Source organism: Zosterops lateralis (assembly GCF_965231275.1).
Source record: "Zosterops lateralis genome assembly, chromosome: 12".
Lineage (NCBI taxonomy): Eukaryota > Metazoa > Chordata > Aves > Passeriformes > Zosteropidae > Zosterops > Zosterops lateralis.
This window is the reverse complement of record NC_139772.1, coordinates 16,469,846-16,494,765: the sequence shown is the minus strand read 5'-3', so window position 1 is coordinate 16,494,765 and position 24,920 is coordinate 16,469,846. Positions and strand designations below refer to the sequence as shown.

The 24,920-nt window shown below is 51.0% G+C and overlaps 1 protein-coding gene across 1 annotated transcript in view; it reads left to right on the top strand.

The window, feature by feature from the left end:
* Nucleotides 1-24,920, top strand: part of LOC310914057 (hydrocephalus-inducing protein homolog) — a gene marked incomplete at its 5' end in the record, with an annotated part of 172,036 nt that overhangs the window by 124,831 nt on the left and 22,285 nt on the right. Inside the window, 22 exons of the mRNA XM_083869954.1 lie at nucleotides 585-817; nucleotides 1,558-1,658; nucleotides 2,741-2,876; nucleotides 3,299-3,469; nucleotides 4,328-4,480; nucleotides 7,037-7,225; nucleotides 7,861-8,004; nucleotides 9,324-9,464; nucleotides 9,954-10,252; nucleotides 11,814-11,979; nucleotides 13,255-13,464; nucleotides 14,324-14,452; nucleotides 16,836-17,013; nucleotides 17,531-17,775; nucleotides 18,493-18,626; nucleotides 19,582-19,718; nucleotides 20,343-20,464; nucleotides 20,552-20,743; nucleotides 22,359-22,598; nucleotides 22,836-23,034; nucleotides 23,506-23,673; nucleotides 23,984-24,157. Of these exons, the coding sequence (XP_083726080.1) occupies nucleotides 585-817; nucleotides 1,558-1,658; nucleotides 2,741-2,876; nucleotides 3,299-3,469; nucleotides 4,328-4,480; nucleotides 7,037-7,225; nucleotides 7,861-8,004; nucleotides 9,324-9,464; nucleotides 9,954-10,252; nucleotides 11,814-11,979; nucleotides 13,255-13,464; nucleotides 14,324-14,452; nucleotides 16,836-17,013; nucleotides 17,531-17,775; nucleotides 18,493-18,626; nucleotides 19,582-19,718; nucleotides 20,343-20,464; nucleotides 20,552-20,743; nucleotides 22,359-22,598; nucleotides 22,836-23,034; nucleotides 23,506-23,673; nucleotides 23,984-24,157 (3,861 nt within the window). The remainder of the gene's footprint in view (nucleotides 1-584; nucleotides 818-1,557; nucleotides 1,659-2,740; nucleotides 2,877-3,298; nucleotides 3,470-4,327; nucleotides 4,481-7,036; nucleotides 7,226-7,860; nucleotides 8,005-9,323; nucleotides 9,465-9,953; nucleotides 10,253-11,813; nucleotides 11,980-13,254; nucleotides 13,465-14,323; nucleotides 14,453-16,835; nucleotides 17,014-17,530; nucleotides 17,776-18,492; nucleotides 18,627-19,581; nucleotides 19,719-20,342; nucleotides 20,465-20,551; nucleotides 20,744-22,358; nucleotides 22,599-22,835; nucleotides 23,035-23,505; nucleotides 23,674-23,983; nucleotides 24,158-24,920) is intronic.

Here is a 24,920-nt window from a genome sequence, read left to right as displayed (position 1 = left end):
GCAAGGCTGGGGTTTGCCTCCAGTTGAGTGGGCTCTGAGCTGTCACATGCTCAGTCTGTTTGACCCAAACCAAGAGATGCCTTAAGGATCCTGCAGAGAGAAACTGCATTGGGGTGCTTTGCATCAGGTTCTAGTTCCTGATTCCATCCTCACTTTCTTTTGCTGTAGCTTCTTCTAGATGATGACTCACTGTTTCTATATCTTGAAAACAGTGGGAGTGTTGGCAGACTTAACAGGGAATTTTACAGCTTGAATTTTCAGAGGAAATGCTCAGTCTGGGTGCACATTCATCAGTGAGAAATAACTGGTGCTGGTTTGGAGCAGGTGAGGGAGCTCCTTCCCATGAGAAAGAGAGAAGCTTGCAGTGTTGAGCAGGGCTAAGAGCAGGCATTTTCAAGGCTGCAGTCTGGAATCAGTGTCAAAGGGAACAGAGTGACGATGAATTCCTCTTGCAGTTTCTCAGTCAGCTGTAGTTCAGATAATAAGGAGCTAAACTCCAATCACACTTTCATCCTACCAGGATATTCCCACCAGGAGTCATGACATAACTGGTGCCTAGATGGATATTTGTGTCCTTTTCCCAGGCTTTCCCTGCACCAAGACCTGTCGCCTCATTAACACCTCCCTGGCACCTGTGACGTTCGAGCTGCGCGTGTGGGGCGATGGCACAGAGCCTGCTGTTAGCAGCTTTGATCAAATACGCAGCAATAGTGACCCGTCCTGGAGGAAAGGAATTAATTTTTCTGTGGAGCCAAGGGAGTTTACAATGAATCCCAGCCAAGGGACCATCCTTCCGCGGGGACACCTGGATATCGAGGTATGGGAAGAGTCCAGCCATACTCACTTGAGCACCAGGGCCAGAGCTTCACCAGAGCGTGGGAGGGCTTTTAGCTCTGATGACAGCTCTGATCATTGTGTGAGTGAGGATCTGCACTGGTGTGGGGCCTCTGTGAGCTGGGGAACTCGGGATGTTCCTGAAGGAGCACGGATTTGTTTCCAAAATCACAAGCTGAAATCATGCACCAGATGGTCAAGTACTGATGGCATTCTTGTGTTTTTGAGAGCAATTTCTTTGATTGCAAGTGGGCAGAGGAAGGATTAGGACAGAAGGTGGCTGTTAAAGAGATGTCATTGTAGAAAGCAGTTTGCTTTTCTTCCTGGTCTCATTTCTCCTCTCCTGGGGAGCAGAATGATTTGTGTTCACTGCAGGCATCTCCAGTGAAGACAAAGATCTCTGCAGCCATGAACTGCCCAGCATGTGCTGGCCCACACTTTGCCCTCAGCTTCCTGCTGTAAAGCTGAACTCATTCTGTTCAAGTCAGCAGATTTTCTCTGCATTTATGTCATTGTAGTCAGATGAAAAATTTGTCCCTTAATTTAAATACAGTGGTGTGGAGAGCTTTAGTCTAATGTTTTAATTTAGCTGACCTATGCCCTGGTAGCAAGGAGTGCCTAACAAATCTGGTATTTGCCAGAAGGCTTTTGTTACCTGGAGGATATCACGAGTGGGTAATGAGCTTTTTTAAGGAAGAATTTACTGCTCTTCTCTTCCACCAGGTGACCCTGTGTTCCAACACTGTGATGGAATTCTACAGGAAAATGCTGGTGGACGTGGTGGGTGTTGGCAGGAGAGTGGCATCAGTGACCATCACAGCCAGGTACCAGCACTTCCCTGGCCTCCCCCAGCACATGGCCTTGCACAGGGTGTGCTCGCTGCAGCTCCCAAGGAGACATGTTGTTTAATGACCTCATGGTCTGCCCAGCTGGACATGAGAACAGCAGTGCTTGGAAAGCAGCCTGTGGTGAAAAACACACCTGCTCACAGCCCAGCATGGTCCTGGGCCTTTTTCTAAAGGGACCAGCTTGCTGAGGGTCAGGCTCAGGTTCTGCTAATGAGGGCACGTGACAGTGGGGAAGTGGCTCACTGCAAGGGTGGTGAGGGCAAGATTAGCAGGTCAGCTCTATTTTTTCTCCTTCCCTCTGCTTCCCATTTTGAGCTTTGATGTTGTTAGGTTGAAACCAAAAGCTGTTCTTGCTGCAGCAGCATTCCATCCTGCTATGCTTGTCTAGGTGTCAGTTTAATGACAAGAAGGATGCAGTTCCCTGGTGCTGTTCCCACTCCCAGGCAGAGCCATCCAGCCAGTGCCTGGGCTGCCGTTTTTTAAAGCAAGTGCAATTGGGGACAGTCAGTGCATGGACCTGTGGAGTGAAGAACAGAGGGAGCTGTAGGAACTGGGAGGGAGTGATCTCCCACTCTGTAAGGCAGGTGGTGTCTCATGCCCTCCAAGGCTGGGGCAGACAGCTGAGTTCTCAGGCAGGGCAACAGCACCACAGGAGAAAAGGGAGTCATTTTTATTGAGACACTAGAGTTGTGTGTTCCTTGAGCCTTAGTGAGTACTGATCCTTGTTGGGAAGGCTCCCCCAGAGCTCATGGATGACTGGGACTGTTACAGGAGTCCTTGCAAGCCTTCTTGGGTAAAGGAGGGGCTGAGGCAGCTGTGGGACAAAGTGCTCTGCCTGGTGCACCTGGCAGCCTCTGGGTGCTGCCTCTCAGAGTTTGCCCCTCCTTGACAAGACACGTTTGAATGGGAAGACTTAAAAGGCAATTCATCACTGTAGGGCTGTTAAATGTCTATTTGACAGTGACAAATGTGTTAAGCTCCATTTCACAATCTTTGGGGGTAAATGTTCTCCATTCTCTCAGTATCTCTGATTCCCTTGGGATCATCTCTTTGCCCAGGTGTTTCGTTCCCGAGCTGCAAGTGTACCCCCAGATCCTTTGGTTGGATGAGTGTAATCTGAAGGTGCCATTTGAGAGGAAGCTCTTCATTAGGAACAACACCCACCTTCCTGGCTGCTACGGGCTTATTCCCCAGGTTTGGCATTGCATCCACCTCCTCCTCTCAAATATTATTGTGGAGATTATTAGGGGGAAAAGGGTTTGGATAAGACCTTGCTGGTTAAAGATCTGCTGAGAGCTGAATGTAAACTTTAGGATGCAGTTTAACCTCTGGAGGAAACAGCTTACGTTCTAGTCTTCAGGGTGTTTTCTTGTGGGAGATCTTAGTGGGTTGTGAAAAGCTGCTGCATCCACAGACACCAATGCCTGTGTTGGCAGCCTCCTTGCAGAACCCCCTGGGAATGTTCAGGCTACAATTCTTGCATCTTGTTTGTGCCTTTTACCTCTGTCCTGGGGATTTTTAAAAATGTGTGGAAGTTGCTGTTGTGATGGATGTTAAGGAGTTTAAAGTTTCTTCAGAGGTCCCTCTGAAGCTGCATTTGATTCTGTCCCTTCTAGGAATGCAAGGAGGACTCTCCTGTGCTCTACTCCAGCCCCAAACCCTGTGGGATTATCGAGCCTCAGAGCACTGCAGAGATTCCAGTTATAGTTGAAATCCAAACACTGGACCCATCCAAGCATCACACCAGTGTTTCTATCTGTGTGTTTGGAGATGCAGGAAACCCACTGGTGAGTGCAAGGGGAGGTGTGTGCCTTTGTGCAACTGCTCGTGGCAGGGTGCACGGTGTGCAGGGATTCTTCTGGGGAAAATAGGCACAGGCTGCTGTGGAGAAGGACAGCAGGGATTGGTGGCATGAACAGGTCATGCCTTATAGGTGGTAATGTCAGTGTCTGACCCAGAATGTAGTTCACCTAAGCTGGAATTGAGGATAATTGTAGCTAATTAATCTTTAAAATGCTATTAACTTTGGAAACATCTGTTTTAAACTGTCATTTCTCATCACAAAAGAGAAGACTCTGGGAACCTTGAGCTTTCTGTAAAAGAAAGGAAAGTTGGCATTTGAAGAGTAGTTGCAAGGATTTAGACTTCTATTAAAACATATGGAAATGATGATGCCAGATTCACTGGATGGCACCAAACATCTGAACCTGGGCCATTGTGGCACTGCATGTAAATCAGTCAACAGGAAGGACAGGCAGTGCAGGCTGTGCCAAGGAGCCTGAAGTTTGACTAAACACCTGCTTTCAACTATCAGGCTGCTTCCCTTAAAGAGAAGGGTTTCTCCCCACCAGAATAACCAGTTGTTTAACTGTCAGCCTGATCTTAACAAGAGATTTCGTGCAAAGCTCCTACCTTTTTGCTAATAATTTGTAGTTTAAAAGTTTCTCTTACCTTAATCCTTTTCAATTTGGAGGCAAATACATAATTTTTAAATTTTTTTCCCCAAAGCCCAGCATTTCAGCTGGAGAGTGGTAGCTGTCCCTAAAGAAATAACTTGAGCAGGGTTGAGCTCTTCAAACTTTTTCAGGTTTCCCTCTTGTGTTTGATTTTTTTTTTTAATCTTTCTTGTCTGCTTTCTGGAACAGAGAACAGAACTACGGAGTTTTGAACAGCTATCAGAAATTTACGCAAGACCAAGACTGATAGACTTTGGCATGATCCCAGCATTATGCCCTAATTCTCGAGGTTTTAGCCTCTTCAACGAAAGTCTGGTCAATACAGACTTCAGGCTAAAGATCGTAAGTATCTGTGGGGCTGTTTTCCAGGGAAATTGACTGGTTGACATGACAAGCAGCCATGACTTGGTTTTTATATGCATCACCCTGCGTGAGAGGAAGCAGGATACTCCAATATTCCATCTGGGCGAGGCAAAAGAAACCTGGCTCTGGAGTGGTTTTAGCTGGGGCACCCTTCAGTGAAATCAAGTGCAGACATGTTGGAGCAGAAATTCATCTGGATTGTGTTGACAAGTTCTCCCTTAATTTTATGGAAGGTCTTTAGCTCTGTGTGTCACATTTTTTGGAGCTCTGAGATCAAGAGAAACCTGTGGTTCCTTGCTCCTCAGAGAGCATGGATTTCCCTGTGGTTTCCCAATTCCATCTAGATTTGCTTTGTGCCAAACTGCTGTTCACAGTAGAGAAGAGGGTGTGAGGTCTGTGTTCAGACTGCTGTGGGGAGGCAATTTTCACACCTCTGTGGATCAAGCCAGCTGGGCTGTCCACACAAAGACGTGGGGGGAGGTTGTGCACCCCAACAGCCTGTGGTCTCTGTGCCATTGAAAAACATCTTGGGGGATCAGCTGCAGAGAAAGGCTGTTTAATATGTGAAGGCTGCATAGGGCAGAGGAGCTGAGGCCGCTCCCCTGGCAGGGAGAGCAGGGCTGGTGCAGCCAGGAAAGGCTCGTGGGCTGGGCCTGGGGTTGGGTGGGATGTCTGCTGGAGGGGAACATCTGTGAGGGGCTTGAGGTTTGCTCTTCTCCATGCTGGGTGTGTTGAACTTGGAGCTGGTTAAAACCTGATACTATGGACTTGTTTGTGTCAAGCATCAGGCCACGTGGGAGAGTCCAGCCACAGCCTCCTGGGCCAAGGAGGAGGGGCATGAATTTTCCTCTTGCTGCTTTTCCAGCTGTTTGGGGGATAAATGTAACCTTAAAGTGAGGGATTAATTAGGTGAGAGTTTGTTAAAGGTGGGGAAAATACAGGTTGTATAAGCTCTGCTGTTGCCTGATACTGTAGTTCAAATTTCAGGAAATTAAGGCTTTCTGATTTTTATCCTTCCCTCTTCAGTCTTTCCTTTCCTTATACCCCACAAGAGACCAGGGTGTATGGTTCCCATCCTAAATGCATATTCTACTTGTCTTACAGGCTAATAAACCTCATTGCTACAATATTGAACCCAGAGAAGGAGTGATCCCTGCTAGGGGTGAGGTGCCTGTGACAATCACAGCAACTCTGGATGTCACTGGGTTTTTTGCTGATGCTGTCCAGCTCTTCATTGGGAAGAGCCTTTGGACCACCTTCATCCTCCAGGGTTTTGGCACTGGCTTCCCAATTGTGGTAGACAAACCATTCGCCCCGGAGCTCAACTTGGGATACCAGTTCAGGTAGGAGATTTCTCACTCCCACCTCTCCTCCTGTCTCAACAAGGAGCAGTTTTGCTGTAGTCCTTCAGGCAAGATCTTCTTCAGTGTTCAAAGACCCTGACTCTTTCTGTGAAGGCAGATTCCTTTAGAAACGTGATGGCCAGTTGGATACCCTCAAAAACCACTGAAAGGGAAACCAGTTGCTAAATTGCCACTGAATTGTCTTTAGTTCTAACACATTTATGTCCTCACTTGATCAAGTAATGACCTCGCAGGCTCCCCCAGAACAAAAGGTTTCCGAAATGGCGCCCGGATGGGGTGGCCCCTCCGTGTGGCTGAGGGACCAAGGCAAGAGGGCATCACACCCTTCCCTTCCGAAAGGGCACCTCCCAGGCAAGCAGGGGCCCCGGGAACAAAGAGACAGGAGAGTGACAACCCCCCCGGGAAGGCAGGAGCCCAGAGAGCACTTCCAGAGGTAGATGGAAACTTGCTGGTTTGTGTGGGGTCTGCAGTGCCACTGCTGCCGCTTCCTCACACTGCTCTTGGGCTCTGCTGCTGCCCTGCCTTGCCCAGGACCTCACTCGTTTTTCCACTGCTAGCAGAGTTTGCAAATTGCACTTCAAAACAGTTTCTGACTGCAAAATGAAGTTTCTACAAATGGCTACCAGTGCAAAACCAAGGCTGCTATGAATGAGACAGGCCCTGCTCCCCTGGTTTCCTCTCCTGGAGCAGACAGATGATTTTTAGCAGCTTGCTGGGATCATCCGGAACCTTCCTCCAAGTTGGCTTTTAAAAATGCCTGCAATCATACCCCCACACACAGGGGCCTCAAGTGCAGGATCTCAAAGATTCAGTCACAGTTTCAGGCACAGATTAATACAAAATACGGTAACAGTATGAATCACCCCAGAACAAACATTTTGGAGGAAAACACCAGGTCCTGTTAGCCTGGCCTGGAAAATGCTCTTTGCAATAATGACCTCAGAAGGGCAGCTTATCAGACACTGTTTCTGGTCCACATTAAGAGCTGGAAATGAAGACAGTCTCCAAGCTATTAACAGCTTAGATTGCTCATTGAGAGCAATTGGATGACCAGGAAAATAGTTACTGCCATACTATTTTCTATCCTGGTTTCTCTTTTAGCCTCCTTCCCTGTATTCATCAGTTCACACTAACAAACTGTGGCCACCATTTCCACCGGCTCTTCTGGAAGGTGGAATGTAACCGGCCGGCTGGGAAGGAGGGCCAGAGCACCTCAGCCCTCAGTAGCCCCAAGGCCGAAGATGATTCCCAGAGCCCCAGACCTCCCACGCCTGTGTTTGGGCTGGAGCCACTGTCGATGGACCTGAAGCCAGCAGAGTCTGTGGACATGGTGCTGCGAGGCTTCTCCCACCAGCCACAGGTGAGGTCTCCACCCTGGGCTGAGCCTGGGGAACCATCAGATCCCCTCCCCTGGGCTTGTTCCACAGTCCCTTGACATTTGCCTGGGGAAATGAGCAGGGGCCTTCAAGAAATCGGTTTAAGACCACACATTTCTGTGGCAGCACTACTTGCTTTCCTTGCTGGCCACCATCAGACCAGCTAAGGCTTTATTGTGATTCCACAGCCACCAAAACCTAGTGCTGATCCCAAAGCAGGGGTGGAAGGAAATATTGCTCTTTTGAGGCAAACAGTGTTGCATGCTTAGTCAGCAGAGAAGGGCAGAGAAATAAATTAGTAACACTTAGACTAGGAGCCCAAAAAGAAAGTGAATTAAACAAGTGCCAAGTGGTTTATCTGGGGTAAGCACAGATAAACAAAAAGCCATGTGAAGGGAGGGAGTTTCTCACAAGTGCCTTTTGTGGCTATTGGGGTGCAGTGCTACAGACAACTGAGTGTAGAATAAATAAGCTGCATCACAGGAAGAAAAGTGGGCAATGACCATTAACTCTGTGACAGGAATAGGCCCCGTGGAGGGTGGTGGGTGCTGAGCCAAAGCAGGGCATTTGCTGGATGCCCCGCCATCACCCACTGGTGACAAGTGACTCTTGCATGCAGGTGGTGCAGAATTATGTGATGTGTGAAGCTGTCATTGGGACAGGCAGCATGACAAAGAAGATAATAGAAACAACTGTCACCTGTGAGTTTATTGATCCATCTATAGAAGTATCAGCCAGACAATTCACTTTCCGGGTGGAGAAGGTAAGTCTCTGGATTGCATCCTGGCATTTAACAGCATGGCTGAGGGGGGTGTGCGCTTGTGTTAAAGCCCCTCTTTCCCCTTCCTGAGGCACTTTGTAAAGTGAGTGAAGATGCTTTTAGAGATGAGACTAGTATTTAACGTCCCCAAAGTAAAATTGCAGTTACAGCTGCACTGCCAAGGGGGATCTTGGCCCTTTCCAGAGGAATGCCAGTTTCTCTGCTCACTGTAAAAGGGAGATTTCTGAGGATCCTCCAAGACATGGTGATGTCTGTAAACTGATGCTGTAGGGAAGCTGGGAAAAATGGGTATTCCTGTGAATTCCTCAGGCTGACAAGGAAAAACCCATAATCTCCTGTGTATCTTTGCCTTCTCTGCTGTTGGCATGGATGCTGTATGGTAGAGCTATATGGTATAGCTCTGTGCATTTCCCTAAGCCTCATCTGCTTCAAAGGGCCCCCAGACACCCTGCAGCTGCAGTGATGATAACACTGAGGCAGAGCAGGTGTCCTTTAGTCTCTGGATCCCAACTCCAGCATCATCCTTCCCTTTCCTGCAAGTTGTCTGAAAAAGAGAAGATGTTTCATTAGTTGGTTTCTGTAGTTTCAGGCCTCTCCTCTGGTTCCCGAGCTTCCACTCAAGTACAGAATCCCTGGAACAGGCAGTTCAGATGTAACTAAGAAGCTTTTCAGCTCTCCCTGATTCTGCCTGCATTCTGCTCGATGCCACACACACAAACTGATTTATTGCATACCATGGCACCGCACCTGTTTGATATTAGTACATGCAGAACTAGTTTCCCAAACTCTCTGGTTTCTCTAAACCATGCAGGAAGCCCAGCACAATGCATAGACAGGAAGGAAGAGCCTAGGCTGATCATGACCACAGACGCCTTGTCCCTGTAGCAGGGGCTGCAGGACACATCTTGCAGACAAACTGCTTTGTGAGCCAATAAGGTTGTAAGAAATGGCTGTATGTGAGTGAAGATCATCTAGTGCTGTTCTGCCCAATAGAGAGACAAAACTGGAGACAAATGGTCTGGATTCACTTTCTGCTTTAGATCTTGTTCAAGCAGCTGCCTCCTCTCAGGGGCCTATTCCCTCAACTGTACATGGGAGTGTTTCCCTGTCCCCCAGAGGGTGCTGTGGTTTCTAAGCGTGAAAAGCATCTGCTATAAAGAAAAATCTCCTGGAAGGGTAGAAACAAATAGAAAGCGTAAATAGAAATGTAAGCACTTCTGGGACTGTAAACTGCAAGATGCAGCAGAACAGAAGGCCTGTGGCTAGTTGGGGTTGTTTTTTCTTGCCTCCTGTTTCCGTAGAAAGCCAGTGATGTCCTGACTCTGCAGTACCAGCCTTTGGATATAAAAAACACCTGCTTGCTGCCACTCGACCTTATGCTGTACTTGGAACAGCCGTTTCAGGTCTGCAGTGAGGACCAGCAGCCCCTCCTACATGGCCAGGTGAGCAGCTCTGGACTCCTCCAGTGGGGTTTGAAGAGGAGGGATGTGGTGGTGCCTTTCTGTTGCGAGGTCCTTGAGTCAAGAAGTTTATTCTGTAGTGTCAACAATGGGCTGGGCTGAGCTGGATCATTAGAGCTGCTGAAGGAATCAGAATCTTATCTGAGTTGACAAGATCCATCCTGGCTTTAAGGTACAAGGAGAAGGGAGCAGGCAACTAGGTCTGGGCGAGCCACACAGTGGAGGTGTCTCCTGGAAAGCATCCCAGCTCTCCAGCAGCCACCCCTTGTATTGCTGCTGAGCACAGAGACGTGAGCCTGAGGGAATCCTGGACTCGAGTGGGGTGCCTGCAGCCAGAGCCTTGTTGTGAAGAAATGAATGATGAACTGAGAGGCCCATGCTAGGGTCACACTTGGAGCATTTACTGGTTCATGCTGTCAGACCTTGGGATGTCATCCCACAGGTGATTAATTACTGTTCATCTCCTTGCAGCCTGTGACAGTGGATGTAGGGCAGACCTGTCACCTCTACATCACATTTGACCCAGCTTACAGACTGGATTTTAACAGCTGGGAAGAAAAGAAAGCCCTGAAGATAGAAGTGGTCAGGGGCCACCCCTATGTGGAGCATATCACCCTTCAGGGGGAAGTCCACTTCCCAGCTCTCCAAATCCAGCCTAGCACCCTGCAGTTTGGCTGCATCTTGGCTGGTGCTAAACAAGAGCGTTCTGTGGAGATGACCAACAGCAGCTCACTTCCCGTCGAGTACCACTGGTCACTCCATTTGGACAGGTAGGTGAACAGGTTGGGGTATGTGCACCTTTGCCCTGTCCTTGAAGCTCTTATTCCTGGTGTCCTGTTTGTACTTTGCAAAGAACAAAGCTCTTTGCCTAGGATCTGACAAACTGCTTCTGCCTTGTCCTTGTGCAGATAACACTGACTTGCTGTGGTCAGGCTGGATGCTCAGGAAATAGGTTTTCCACCAATTTGGTGCTCATTGTGGTTTCCCCTGGGAAGGAAAACGGGGTGAAAGCTGCTTTATCAGACCTCTGTGGCCTGAGGCACTGTCCACCTTGATGAAGGGCTCCTAGTCCCAGCTCCCACAGTGCTGCTGGAGGCCCTTTTGGCCCCTTTGCTTTGGGATGGGTCCTCTCTGCAGGAGCTGCTCTCTGCTCCTTGCCTTCCTCCCCTGCACTGTGCTGGAGGATACCCAGAAAGTCCCAACACCAAAGGAAGAGCTACTTAGCGCCTGGGCCGATGCTGAACACCTTGTTACCTTCCCTTTCCTCCTTTTCTGAGACAACTCCTTTAGTGCCAGGATGAGTTCTTTCCCAGGGGTCAGCTTTCAGTGGACACCTTGGATTCTTCACTTCCCTTTTTTCTAACACTTGTTACCCATTTTGACTTTTCCCCACTGCAACACGTCCCTTTATGGGTTCTGTACTGCTTGACAGCAGACTTGTTCATCACATCATCTTCTATCCCTGCCTCTCACTTCACTACTTTAGAGTGAAAAATGTTGTCTGGGCACCATGGTCCTGAGAAGTTGCCTCAAACCATTCATTAAAACTAAAGACAGTGGAATAGATGATTAGGGAGTTATGAGGAGAGAGCCCCTCATCCAGAAATGAAACCCAGCCTTAGATAACAAGCTACAAAGCTAAAGACAGTTATTCTTTGGGGGGCAGGTCATTACAGGCACTGAATGCCTGTCTGGGAATGGAGCATCCAGGTTGGGTGTGACTGTGTGGGGAGCACTTGCATCTCAGCAGGCTGGCAGGCAGGGCACAACTATGTCCCTCACGTGGCATTAGAAACACAAGCAGAGTTACCCTGAGCATCTGCTTCAATTCAAAATGGGGAAATGTGACCTGAGTCACCTGGGAGTGTTGGAAAATATCAACCAACCCTCCCAACACTGTCAGGGAAACAATCCTTATAAATACCTGGTGGACCTGCAGAATTTCCAGCATTGGGCACTGAGGGGGCTGTGCTGGCTTATCACTGGCTGGGTGTGCCCCTTGGTGCCTCCAATCTCCCCTTTTCTCTTGCCTTCTCTGTCTTTTCCTCTCCCACTGGGCTTTTTGCAGCCCCACAAGATGTTAATCCCTGTCCTCTGCAGTTCCTCGATGCGAGCAGTTGCAGCTGCCTGCGGCACTCTACCTGAGTGTCACCCCTGGGCTGCCTTTAGAAGGGACCTGCTCCAGCCTGGATTGGGAAGGGCTGGATCAAACCATTTCTCAGTTCAACGCACCAGCACCCACCCAGGGGCTGCATCCTGACCAGGAGCTACTGGTGCAGGTGTCCCTTCCTGCCACTGCAGGTCCCTGTTCATAGTTATGCTCTTTTCCAGACAAGAGCTTTACCCACCTAAAGCCAAACCCCAGCCACCAAAGGAGAAAAAACCATGTTTGGATAAGCTAGGAACTCATGGGAGACGCTTTAAGATCAGAAGTGTGAAGGAGCCAGCCACAGCCCTGGAAGAATCGTGGGATCGTGCCCGATCTTCAGCAGCAGAGGTAAATTTTCTGTACACCTACTGCTTATGTTGCCTCTCCAGCTTGTCACCAACAAGTCATTCTTGTGCTGACCTCCCTTTTTGCTGCCCTGCTGTCCTGTGCCCTGAGAGCAGCTGGGCAGCAGGGCTGGTGGCTGGACATGGGGTGTGTGGGAGGGAGAAATAGGAGAGTTTTCCTTGGAGAAGCCCACTCAGATCCTACAGACCTGTGTTGAGTGTGGGATTTTTTTTTGCCTTGTTTTCTTCACAAGGTACGATGAGGCTTTTACCTGCATCATGATAAGACCTCCAGCTTCCTTCCCAGAGCAAGCTGTGATGAGTCCTGATCTCCTTGTACTCTCTTCCCAACCCAGCCAGACTACCCCTTTCCATATCTCTGCTTTCACCTGAGACCCGGTATTGCAGTGGTGGCCCTGAAGCTGTCTTACAAAATGAGACTTTGCAAAGTGGCTGTCTCTTCCTCCTAGCATAGAAAATGGCTTGTTTTTCAGGTGCTGCCTCATGCTTGTGGGAAGTGTTACATCCCACCAGGGCTGGGGAGATTCGGGCACTCCGCGGACGTACTGCACACTCCCCTCAAAGTGGAGAAGGTAAGAGGGAATCTGTCTCACCTCCACTTTTTCAGTGTGGCAAGCAGGGCTGTAGCTCCCAGTCCCATTGGTGGCCCTCAGCATTGCCCACAGAGGGGCCTCACATCCCTCCAGACCCATCACAAAGTGCTGCTGAAGCAACTGGTTGTTGGAGAGGCCATGCAGGGCATGTTGTAGGGCTGCCCAAGGACACTGGACAGCACCTATGGAGGGCATTACTCCCCTTGGACCTCATCAGGTGGTCCATAGGAAATTTTTGCTGTAGTACCTTGAGAAAGCATAGAAATCAGAGAGAGAGGGGGGAAAAGCCTCAGGAGTCAGATGAGCTGTGCTGGAATCCTTCCCTGAGCTCCAAGAGCTCTCACTGTGAGTGGCCTCCTTTTCTAAAAGCAGTAGAAATGCTTTTTAAAGGCAAGTTGTGCATCAGGGAGAATTTCTACTGCCAGGAGACATCCCAGTTTACTTTAATGTAGTGTATTAATTAATGCATTGATCTGTGAGTATGGGAGAATATTTTCCCCATGGTTCCTGCACTGGCCAGTGGCATGGGCACAGGATGAGATTGGGCTGATTCTGGCTGTGCTTGAGGAACAGACTCCTCCAGGTACAGCTGTACTTTGCTCCAAGATGCTCTTCTGCAGCCATTTCCATACTCAACACCTCAATCTCTCCCATCCTCCGTCCAGGCTTTCAGGATCCTGCCGGTGTCGGGTGTGCTGCAGCCAGGAGAGACACAGAAGGTCTCCTTCACCTTCTTTGGCCACCTCAACACCACTGCTGGTGTCAGGGCACTGTGCCACGTGGAGGGAGGCCCCACCTACCAAGTGGAGCTGACCGGGGAGGCCTCACATGTCAGCTACTCCCTGAGCCCCCGGGAGATCGACTGCGGCTTACTGGTACACACGTGTCCCCTGGCACACCTCCCTGCCCTGCAGCCACGGCCAGCAGGTTCCTGCCCACCTCGCTCCAGGGCTCCCTCCCCTTCCCAGCCCCTGTGTTGGCTCTGGGGCTTGAAAGTACAACCTTTGAGGGATGCATCCAGCATCCAAGTTGGTTTAAAACGGTCATCCCCAACCCTCGCCAAAATGTTGGGAATGCCTCTTTCTCAGGGTACCTAACGCTGCTTCCTGGGGCAGGCAGGGTCCCAGTAGGGATGCTCAGAGGGGCATGTCCCTGAGATATCCCTCTGCTGATCCACTCCTAAAGCCTGACCTCCAAGGAGATGCTTTTGTCTAAAGCTCTTGCTTAATCCACACAATAATCAGGGCAAGAAGTTGGGCTTCTGTCACTCTAGTGGCAGAGACTGTCCCAGAATAATCCCCACTTCACTCATTTTCAGTTGAAAGCCCACAGATATTTCCAGCTGCTGGCCCTGTCTGTGTTGCCCTGTGTGACCCCCTTGTTGCATGTGTGTTGTGCTGGCCAATACTTGCATGCCTTTTCTTCTGGAATGCCTCAGTGCTGTCTCTGTTTCTCCTGGCAGCTGGTGACCCCTGAGAGGACAGAGGGCCTGAGTCCCCTGGTTCATTTATTACTGGCCCTCACATGGCTGTCACCACACCTCTGTGCTGCCAGAGCTCCCTGGTCCTGTGCAGGTGCCCTGTGCCTGGGGCTTCCCCAGCTTCCCAAGTGTCCGTATCTCCTCCCTGCTCCCTGCTCCCATGATGTGTCTGCTTTCCGCCCAAGGAGAGAGGAGGGAGATTCCCAGCAGCAGGCCTGGGTCTGTAACTTCCTGCTCCTATGCCTTCTCTCCAGATGTTTAATGAAATTCATCACAGCACGGTCACCCTGGAGAACACTTGCAAGATTAAATTCATCTGGGAACTAAAGCCTTGCACTGCAGACGAAGATATGCCTGGTGTGTTTCTGGTCAAGCCCACCAGAGTAAGTAGCACAAGTGACTGACCCCAGCCCCGTGTCAGGTGGCCCAGGAGAGTGTTAAAGGGAAAAAAGAGGTGGGGGAAAGGGGCAAAAAAGTCAGAGGGGAAAACCCCAAACCCAGCCGAGAGAGAGAGAGAGAGAGAGAGAGCAGAGAGAGAGAGAGCAGAGAGAGAGGAGAGAGAGAGAGAGAGAGAGGTGTAAGCAATTTCTGCTGGGGGCAGAGGTCAAACAAGTGCTCTCCTGGTAGACTCCCCCATGGCCTTGGCTGGTGGGTGGCTCTGCTGTCACAGGGCAGATACCGGCGGGAGGCACAAGTGTGTTGGTCACTGTCCTGTCCCGCTGTAAGGGGAGTAGAGGAGAATTCTTTTTGATAATTTTTTCGGGTGAAAATAAGGCACAAACGCAGCAAGTATTGTATCTGAAAATTGCTTATTGATAAAGAAAGGGTACGGTCCCGACCGGAAGGGGATAGAAAAGCGAGCAGAGAGAGAAAATGAGAAACGGAGAGAGTAACAGAAGACAGGGAGAGCGCGGTACCGCTGGAACCCTGGGGCGCTCTGCCCGCCCTGCTCGGCGGAGGGAGCCCGAGGCTGTGCGCTGCCAGCCGCACCGAGCCCGCCGCGGCGGCCCCGCGGGCTCTGCAGCTGCGGCTTGTCACGGGCGGCGCCGCGGCTGCTCCCTCGGGGAAACAGCGCAGCGCTGGGTTGCCGGGGCGGGCGGGGAAGCGCCGACAGCAGGGTAGGCAGACAGGGAAGGAGTGGCTCTGCAGGGAGCCGGACTCTCCAGGTGCTCCCAGCACAACAAAAACCAAAAATGGCGGGGAAAAACTGGCAGTGTTAACTGCTTTTATGTGCTAAAATCCCTCCCATAACTCAGCCCTTTTAGGAAGACTTAGTCAGACGGGCAGAAGTTTCCCGCGCTTCGCGGTCTGCCCTCCTCCAAGGGGGAGGTCGCTTGCAGCCCCCCAGAGACGGAGCCTGCCTGCATTTTCTCCTTGCAACCTCCTTCACACGTGGGATGTGTTAAGGCTCCCGGCACGTCTACAGCCCCTATGGAAATTTTTCACCCCATGTCAGAAAACGGATTTAGAACATGTGTTGAGGCATAAATTAAAATCTAATTGGTTCCTCACAGTCACTCTGGGGACCTCAAAGGCTGAGATCTCAGGCTGCTGGCACTGGAGCGTGTCTAGGGGGTCACCTTACCCAGGCTGTGTGATCACCCAGGACATTGTCCTTGGCCCTGCCTTCCCACTGCCAGTGCTGGGCATTTATATATCCCTTATGTGGTGCCTGCCTCCTCCAGCTTTGTGCAGAGGCTTTGTGGGGCAGTGAGGAGGTGAGGGGGCCAGGGAGCAGCAGGGCTGGAAGGGCAATGAGAAAAATTAGCAGCAGCATCTCACCATTGTCCAAGCTTCTCGCTCCTGCCTGGATGTCTTTGAGCCAAAGCAGCCACTCCTGCTTTGTCCCTCCTTGCGGTGGGAAAAGGGAGCCGATTGGCTTTCCCATCTCTTCAGGCCTGCCCTACAAGGGATGAGAGGAGCTGCTGGCCCTGCTGAGTGCAGGGACTTCTCTTCCATAGTGGCAGCAGAAAAGCCTTTTCTTGTTGAGGCTGGCTCTTGCTGGCAGAGGGCAAACCCCATTAGCAGCAGCAGAGCTGTGCTCACATCACATCAGGCCATGCTGGGGCTGCAGCTGTATGAGCTCTCGGGAGGACACACTGCACCCCAGGGTCAGCAGCTCAGTCTTTTGGGCACAAGTAAGGTAGGAGGTGTGAGAAGTGAAGCCCACTCCTCAGTTAAAATTTCAGGAAAATTTAATAATACAATAGGGGTCGGAGTCAATAAAGCAGAAGTAAGAGTGCTGTGTGCTTAGCTGCATTACCTGCAGCCAGAGGCACACACCAGTCAACACAACAACACCCCTTGTATACCCTGGGTATCAGCCCAATACATATTTACAAACAGTTGTGTATATTCAAACGTTTTAACAGAGTTCCTCCTCCGTCCAGCCTTTTTGGAGCATATGCAGTTGTCCTAGTCCTGGTCATTTGTTACTTTTTCACACATTCAACAGGTATCCATTCCTTCACTGGTTAAATGTTAGTATTACAACAACTCTTCCCCAACCTTGGCATCACAACAAAACATCCACATTAAAAGAACTCCAAACTTTAGCAAAACTTCTTTTACAACAGTCAACATTATACAACACATAGTGTTTACTCTAACAGTTACAATAGCCAACACTGTAATATATTTATCACAATGGTGATGTGTTTTGATGGTTTCTTCTAGATGAGAACCTGTCCTCTCAGCCTGTCTGTCCCCTGAACCATTCCCCATCAAACACTGATGCATTCCCTCCCTCTTCTCCCGTCCCTGCAGGGCTCCATTGCACCTGGCGAGAAGCAAGTGCTGAAAATGTCTTATATGCCAGGAATACCAGGAGCCTTCAGCAGGATTTATCATCTTAAAGTGAGTGACCTGGAGCCTGAAAACATCTGCCTGAAAGGAGAAGCGTCCTTTCCCATGATCATTGTGAAGCTGCCCTGGAACAGCAAAGGTGGGCACTGCCTGTCTGCCCCCAGGAAGGGCCCTTCTGCTTTTCTTCCCTACCATATGCCCATGGGGCAGCTTGTGCCCACCTCCAGCAAGCCTGGAGGGTTGCAGGACTCCCAGACCAACTCAAGCCCTCTGGTTGCTTCACCAATCTTGAGCAAGGATCCCATGTGGGCCTTGTCCCAGGAACCATCCTGCAGAGCTTGCAGGCACATCTGGCAGAGTTCTGAAGGATGATGGCTAGACTGAAAGGCTTGGGAAGCTGTAAGAGAGGCTGGCAGGGCTTCTGGCAGGGTCGGATTTGTGTGCCATTGCAGGGGGTGAGATGCTCCTCTGTGGGGAGAAAAATGAGTGGGAGCAAACATGAGGATTCAGAGAGGAGCAGCAGCATCCACTTTGCATAGATGGCTTGAGGGATTTCTTTCTGGAAGAAACCAGTGTTGGGAGGCAGGGACTTCCCAGCTTAAATAGGGTTGGCATTTGGCTCACACTTCTCTTTGTGAATGTTTTTTTTCCTTCAGGAAATGGAAACTATAAAAAGCCACCAAAACAGCTCATAAAACCCCTGCAACCACACAGTCAGAGGAATAAATCAGTTGTTGGGAAGAAGAGCCTGAAGACTGAGACAGTGAAATCTCGGGCCCCAGCGACTCAGACTCTGAAAACTCAGGCCCCGGTGACTCCGACCCCAAAGACTCAGACCTTGAAGACCCGGAATCTGAAGACTCAGAACCGGAAGCCCCGCTTGCTTGGCTCTGGCGATGTAGTAAGAACAGCTGCAGCCCTGTTTGGCACATGCCGCCCTCTCCGTGTCACCTGAGCCCCTTGCAGCCCACAGCAGCTTCCTGGTGCCCTGATGGCACTTGGGACCTCCCTGCCCACTTACAACCATGTGTCACCTCAGCATTGTCCCTAGGGCTGCCACTCTGGTCGTGTCTCTTCTGGGGTTGCACCAGCTTCCTGGCTAGCCCAGGGAGAGATCCTGAAGGCCATGCTCAAGGGATGGAGTTGATGGTGCTTTGAAGGAGATGCAGGTCACTGCTGGGAGTTTGTTGGTCCCAACCCAAGCCCTGTAAATCTGTCAGATTTACAGACCTTAATAGCAGCTGCTTGATTGTGCCCTGGGACTGTGCTGGCCGTGCTCATCTCCAAGAGGCACCAGCTTGGTCCCGGTTCCCTTTCAAGACAGCTTCTGTCCAAGCTGCCTTGATACTAGGTGGGGGCAGGCAAGTATCTGGAGCTCTGGAAGGTTCCTGGCTTGTCTGTCTGCCCGGCCACATCAGCTTTGCCAAGAGTGGCTGGGCAGGCAAAGATGCTGGAGTGACTTTTCCTGGAGATGAGGTCCTGGCTAAGAGAGCAGGAGGTGTCACAGCCACTGAGCAGCCAGACAGGAGGGCCCCACAGCCCTTCTCAACAGGAGCCACCTGTTTCTCAGGTGCAAGCTGGGCCTTTGCTAACCAGCCTCTGTCTTCCCTTTCTTCAGCCAGACACTCAGCTGCAGACAAAGATGATGAGTGTACTGATAGAGAAGGCTGCTCTGGAGCTGCAGAAAAAGCTCCCATCCCATCCCCTGAAGAGCAGGTTCCCTGACAAGCAGCTGTGCCAGAATCTTGTCAAGTGAGTAGGGAGTCCCATCCCCATCTCCAGGTGCCCCGTGGGGAGCACTCAGCAATGTCCCCTTCTCCTGAGAGCTCCTTGTGTCTGCAAAGATGGGAATAACCTGGACTTCAGAAAGGGTCTGGTCCCGGTGGCTGTGACACGCTACATGTGAGCAGAGGAGTGTCTTCCCTCCCCCAGCACCACGCTGAGCTTTGGACTGCTCAGCTCCCCACAGGTGTGGGGTTCTGTCCCTAGAGCCAAGGGGACCCAGTGCAGACCTTCAAGCCCTTCCAGGCAGCATAAATTCTGTCCCTGCTGACTAGCTCTGAAAGAGACAACTCCCAGCTGATGTCTGGGTTCCAACTAACAGAGCACACTAAACAAAAGGAGGAGGGAACTGCACATTTAAAACAAACCTTTTAAAACCTAAGTTCAGATGGCTTGAATCCTGGTGGGATGGCAGGGCTTATCTAGGTAACTTGGTCTGTCCCTCTGCACCATCATACTGCAGCACAAGCACAGCAGGCTTCCATTCAGGAAGAAGATGCTCTGCAGGACAGATCATGTGATCTGGTTGCAGAGCAATGAAGATTTTCTGTGCAGGCAAATCTCACTCCTAGGCCCCAAAGCAATTTCAGGCTCAGGCTGTACACCAGGCCAAGCAGTTTCATTGCGGCTAGTGGAAGCCCAATGTGCTCACCTATACTGGCTTTTCATGGCAGAGGAGCTGTGACGAGTGTCCATTTTAAACTAATTTTATTTTCAGGTACCATTGCTAGCTGATAAAACCCAAGACCTGCACTCCTCCTGATTTCCCAAAGTCATTGCCAGGTGGTCAGGCCACGGGTTTCATGGGCTTGAGCTGAGTTTTTACAGCAGTGAATAAAGAAGTAGCCACTTTATTTGTGTCTTCCATCCACCTGAAACTGTAGCCAGGCTGTGGTTTAAGGACTGTCCTTACTCTTTCTTCCAGCATTAAGCTGCCTGAGTATGTCCTGGACATGGGCTGTGTCTCTAAGGGTTACACTGAGAGACGCCCTCTGGAGATCACCAACCCTGCACAGTTCCACGCGTCCTTCCAGCTGGATGTGTCTGTCCTGCAGGACACAGGTAAGCAGTGCTGGAGACACTTCCGTGGGCTTGAAGGAGGTGTCTCAGACAGATTAGCTTGAGCCACTGAACTTGGGGAGGTTTCTGCGCTTTTTCTCCTCTAGTGCCCCTGCTGGCAGCTTCAGAGTCTGAATTCTCCTGGCCAGCCATGCCCAGGGACCCAGCCTGCCTGTGACTGCCCTAATGCTTCAGTGCAGGGGCCAGATGGGCTCATCACCCCGGTCACCTCTCAGCATCTTCTGCCCTTGGCTCCCACCAGTATCAAGTTTCTTTGGGCGCTCTATGGGCTTGTTCTATAGACCAGTGGGGTCTGCCGTGTTTTGGAAGTGCTTTGTTTGGAGTTCACACTGTCATAGCACTTGTGTTAAGCCTTTATTGAGGAAACAGTCTGTGAGATCCTCTGGTGGGTCAAAAGAGGCCTTGAGGCAAGGCTGTGCTTCCATCACACAGTGGCTCACTGTGTCTGAGGGGTGTTCACAGGTGCACTCTTTAAGTTTTTGTCCAGGTCACAGCATGGCAGGGGGTTTTTCCCAGCCCTCTCAGCCAGGACACCTGTAAGGCCTTAAACGTGCTTATGACGCATTTCATGCCACATCTCAGCTGCTTTGTTTTCATCTGTTCAAGGTTTCAGTGTGTATCCAGACCAGATGGAGGGCCTGGCCCCCACCTGCACCATGACATTTGAAGTGTTCTTTGAAAGTGCTTGCTGCACACTGGGTGACGTGGATGTGCTGCTGCCCATCAAGGTACCACAGCTCTTGGGGCAGGCAGCAGGCTGGGCACAGCAGCAGGTGTCACCTGCACCCTCCTCTGAATTCTCTGTCCTTCTCCAGGTAGAAAAAGGCCCCACGTCTCACATCCACCTCCATGCCACTGTGGTTGACGTGTCACTCAACCTCTCAAAGAACACTGTGCACTTCTCTGACACCCTTGTTGGGCAGTGCCAGACTGAGACAGTCCGGATCTACAACTGGTACCAAGTCCCCTGCGAATGGTTCATCACTGCTGCCAAGCCTGTAATGAAGGTAAAGCACAGGCAACATTGAACACATAACTTCTCGGTTGGGTTTTCTTTGTGTCTCTTGGCCTTTCTGCTCCCGTGGCTGCCTGAGCACTTGGGTCTACAGCATGTTTAAGGAAGCTTCTGAGGGTCTAGATCAAGGCTGGTTTGCCTGGACCTGTTCCATTAGGTGATGCTTTGCTTTTCTACCATCTTCATCCATTCCCCCTCCTCTGAGGACTGTAGTTCCCTCTCTGCCTGCCCTGTCTACAGGTTTTCCCTCCAGCTCTAGGCTATGGGGGCCACACTTATTTTGGCTGTGGGTGCTCTCAGCACCGTGCCAGTGTCTCAGAGCACTGCAGGAACTGAGGCTCTGTCCTCGCAGACCGAGGAGACCTCACACGATTGGTTTCTGTGTCCAGAGGAATCAATGCAAATGCAGGACACCAGCCTTACTTCAGGAGCAGCAGGCACTGGAGGATGAGCCCCGTCCCTTTAAAGTGACGCCCTCCAAAGGAACCCTTGATGCAAGAAGCTGGCAGGACTTGCAAATCCAGTTCACACCCAAGGAGGAGGTGAGATTGGCAGGTGTCAGCCCAGGAGGCCTGTCAGGGCTATCTGGAAATGAGGGCCTGGTGCCCACAGTGTGGTCTGAGCTCTGCCTTGACAGGGAGGTTTCTGCAAGCCCCGTACTCGGTGTGGCTCAGTTCAACCCACAGGGCATTCCAGTGATATGTGCTTTGAAATGCCCACAGGTAGCTTGCACAGAGAGCATCAGGGCTCTGTGGCTGCCTCTCAGCACATGGGAGGGACGTGCCCAACTCCCCTCAGCCTCCCCCTTGCCTGGCTGTATTTGCAGCTGCGACACTCAGTATAGAGCAGCTGCACACTCGCAGAGGGTAATGGTCAGTGTAGGCTCATCCTGCTGCAGAACTGACAGACAAAACAGCCACCAGACACCTTCCTGGGCACGGCAGGACAGTCACTTGTAGTGGTGTGCTGCCAGCAGTCCCTGGGGCTCTGGCCTGCCTGCACATTCCCATGCAGCTGGGCATTCAACTTAAACAATGGAGCATTCCCAAAAGTTGTTTTTGCCTGTGGCTGCTGGGTCTTAGAAACCAACAGTGTGTACCAGTATGGACACAAGCGCTTCTGTGCCTGCAGACAGTCCCAGGGACATTTTATTGCTTGAGAGACGTAACCATCTTGTGTCCAGCTTTGACCAGAGCCAGACATTAAGCAGAGAAGATGACCCTTATTTCTAGCTAGTGAGAGCTCATTTGCCTCTCTGCTGGAGCTGGCGTTTGCTGATGCAGCAGTGCCAGGACTGTGTCTGGACACTGTAACCCCGAGGCCCCTTCTCATGAGCACTGCACTCCTGCATGACTAGGTGAAAAAATCTGACAGGTCATTGTACATCCATCTGATACCCAAATACCCAGTATCAGTGCACACCAGGATTCATCCCAGTTACTCAGACCCAGACTACTACAGACGCTGTAGTCTCTGGCATAAGTAAATACCTGGTTTCCATTGACCTTGGAGGGACTGGTAACACCCTGACCATGGGGCAAGCGTTGTATTTGGGGTCCTGTCACCTGGGATTCATGGATGAGTTTTCTTCACTTTTCTCTTTTCAGAGGTCTTACAGGAATGAGCTGAAGCTTAACATTCGTGATAGCCACAAGCGCTTAAAGCTGCACCTCTCAGGACAGGGTCTGGAGCCACGGTTGGAGTTCAGCCCCCCAGCACTAGACATGGGATGGGCGGTGGCAGACAGTGATGGGGTGGAGGCCACAGCAGTTGTGAAAAACCCATGCAACTTCCCCACAGAGTTTTACTCTGTGAATTTTGATGAGCAGTACCTTGAGGAGGAGAAGGTGAGAAGGCAGGTCTGGTCCCCATGTACATGCGGCACTCCAGCATTCCCAGGCTTGTGCCAGGGAGATGGAGGCAATTCCCAGGGCAAAGCCAACTCTGCTGACATGCTGTGGGAGGACTTGAATAGTTTGTGTTGTTGGGAGGAAGGGAGGAGATAGAAAATGGGTTTGTTGAGTGTGTGTGATGAAAGGCCAGAAAAGGAATCTTGTGTATGGTTTCCTTCCCTGGGCACACAGATCCTGCGGGTGGCAGCGGGGTCTGAGTACCAGAAGAAGTTTTTAATGCCCCCACGTGCCGTGGGTGAGACGCTGCCCCCAGAGCTGCTGGAGTACTATGAAGGACAGAAGAGGCTGAAGGCTCAACGGGCAGAGCCCAAGGCCATGGCAGAGGCTGAGGCCAAGACTGAGGCTGAGGCCATGGGCAAGGCAGAACCAGGTTAGAAAAACAGTGAGGGTTTGGCAGTGTCTGTTTTGACTGGGATCACAGCAGGGAGTCCAGCCCATACACCCTGAACTCTGTCACCCTGTTCTCCAGGGAAAGCCCCTGCTTTTAGCAGCTGCCTGTTCCCCTGCTCGGTGGAGGAACTCTTGGGTGAAGGACTGTGGCATCCTCTACCAACCCTGAGTGTAGCCAAAGCAAGCACCTATCTGCCTGCCGTGGACTGGGGAAATAATCGGGATATTCCCTTGTGTCCCTTAGCTACAAAGACTAGGATTGGATGAGTTCTTCAGCCAGGAGGTCCAAGTCTAATATCACTGGCTCTTTTATATTTGCACCTTCCCAGAAACAAAAGAATAAGCTCACGTTGCTTTCACAAGTCTTCCCTGGAGTCTGAGGATATGGGGAGGATGATGGGGATCAAAGGTAGGCAGGAGGCTGACCTTTTCCTCTGGTTTTTCACTGCAGCACATCACAGGGCTGTCCCATTCTCTCCTGAGGCCATGGTGAAAGCAACTGGCAATCCCATCTCTCAAGCTGTCGTGCGCCACCTGAGCATTAGCCAGTCTTCAGAGGAGTGTGAAACACGGCAGGACAAAGGGATTGTTGTCATCGTCCATGGACCACCTCGAGCAGGTATGTGAGCTGCAGCCCTGGGCTGCAGGGAGAGGGGCAGGCAGGAGAAATGCATCCTGGTGGACCTTGGTGCTTAAGGCAAAGTCCTCAGCTGAACAGGAGGTGGAGATGATCCTCTTGGCTCTAGAATTCAGAGCTGGTAACCACGCTCCACCCACCTTCCTCATGGCCTCCCCTGGAGGGAGACTTGCTTTCCCACTGTCCTTTTAACTTTGAAATCTTGTTTGAGATTTCTCCAGGGCCTGTCCCTGTAACAGCTCATGTGCAAGTGTCACCAAGCAGTTCCCGCCCCCCCCCCTCTCTCTCTCAGGAAAGACAGAGACAGCAGCGACCCTGTGTCGCTATTACGACGCGGCTGCCTTGTCCCTTGACACCGTGGTGAAAGAGGCCATTGCCAATGATGGCAGCCAGGCAGGGCTCCGTGCCCGGGAGCTTTGCACCAAGGCTGCTGTGGAGCTGAAAGGCAAAGATGAAGATAATGCTGGTGAGGAGAAATGCCGGACCCAGAGCCGGTGCTTGAGAAACCCACCATGACTGTCCACTTCTGCTAACCCAGAGCAGCAGTTTTTCAGTCCTTGGGTCTCTTAGGGAACATGGGTGAAGTGCATCTCTGGCTTGTTTAGAAGAAAAAAGAAATCCATTTTAAGGGCTCAGACAGGGGTTCTTTTATATCCCCTTTGCTGCCATTCTTGGCACATGTTCATTTTTTCTAGGGGTGATGAAGCACACCTGTGTCTTTCCCAAATATTTTATATTTCCTCAAAGCTGAATCGAGCTTGCTTCTCATGGGCAGCAGGCAGAACTGCTGCCCACTTTACCACAGAAAAAGCCTTGTCAAGTGGCTCATTAAGTACAGGAGGACTGACTGTGAGTGTAACCTTGCAAACAAGAGAAAGGGAAGGACAGCCTCCCAGAGGAATTTCCAATGAGAGGCATGCTAGAGATGTGCTCTTTTCTTCCGAGATTCACCTATGCCCACTGTCAGGTTACTCAACTTGTGTACATTGGGCTGTTCTCTGTGTGAGACTGGAGACTTTTACAAAACTTACTGGGCAGTTGGTACCCTGAGCTCTGCAGGGTGAGGCCAGACCTGGCTCAGTGCAGGGGGAAGTTTTACATTGCTCACTTTTGAACCTGGCTGGTTTGGGAGCTGGTGGAAGGAAGAAGAGTCTGTGTCCCAGTAGGGTTTTCCCACAAGGAGGATTTAGTTTCAGTGGAGACGGGTGGTGCAGGTGGGGCAGGGCTGC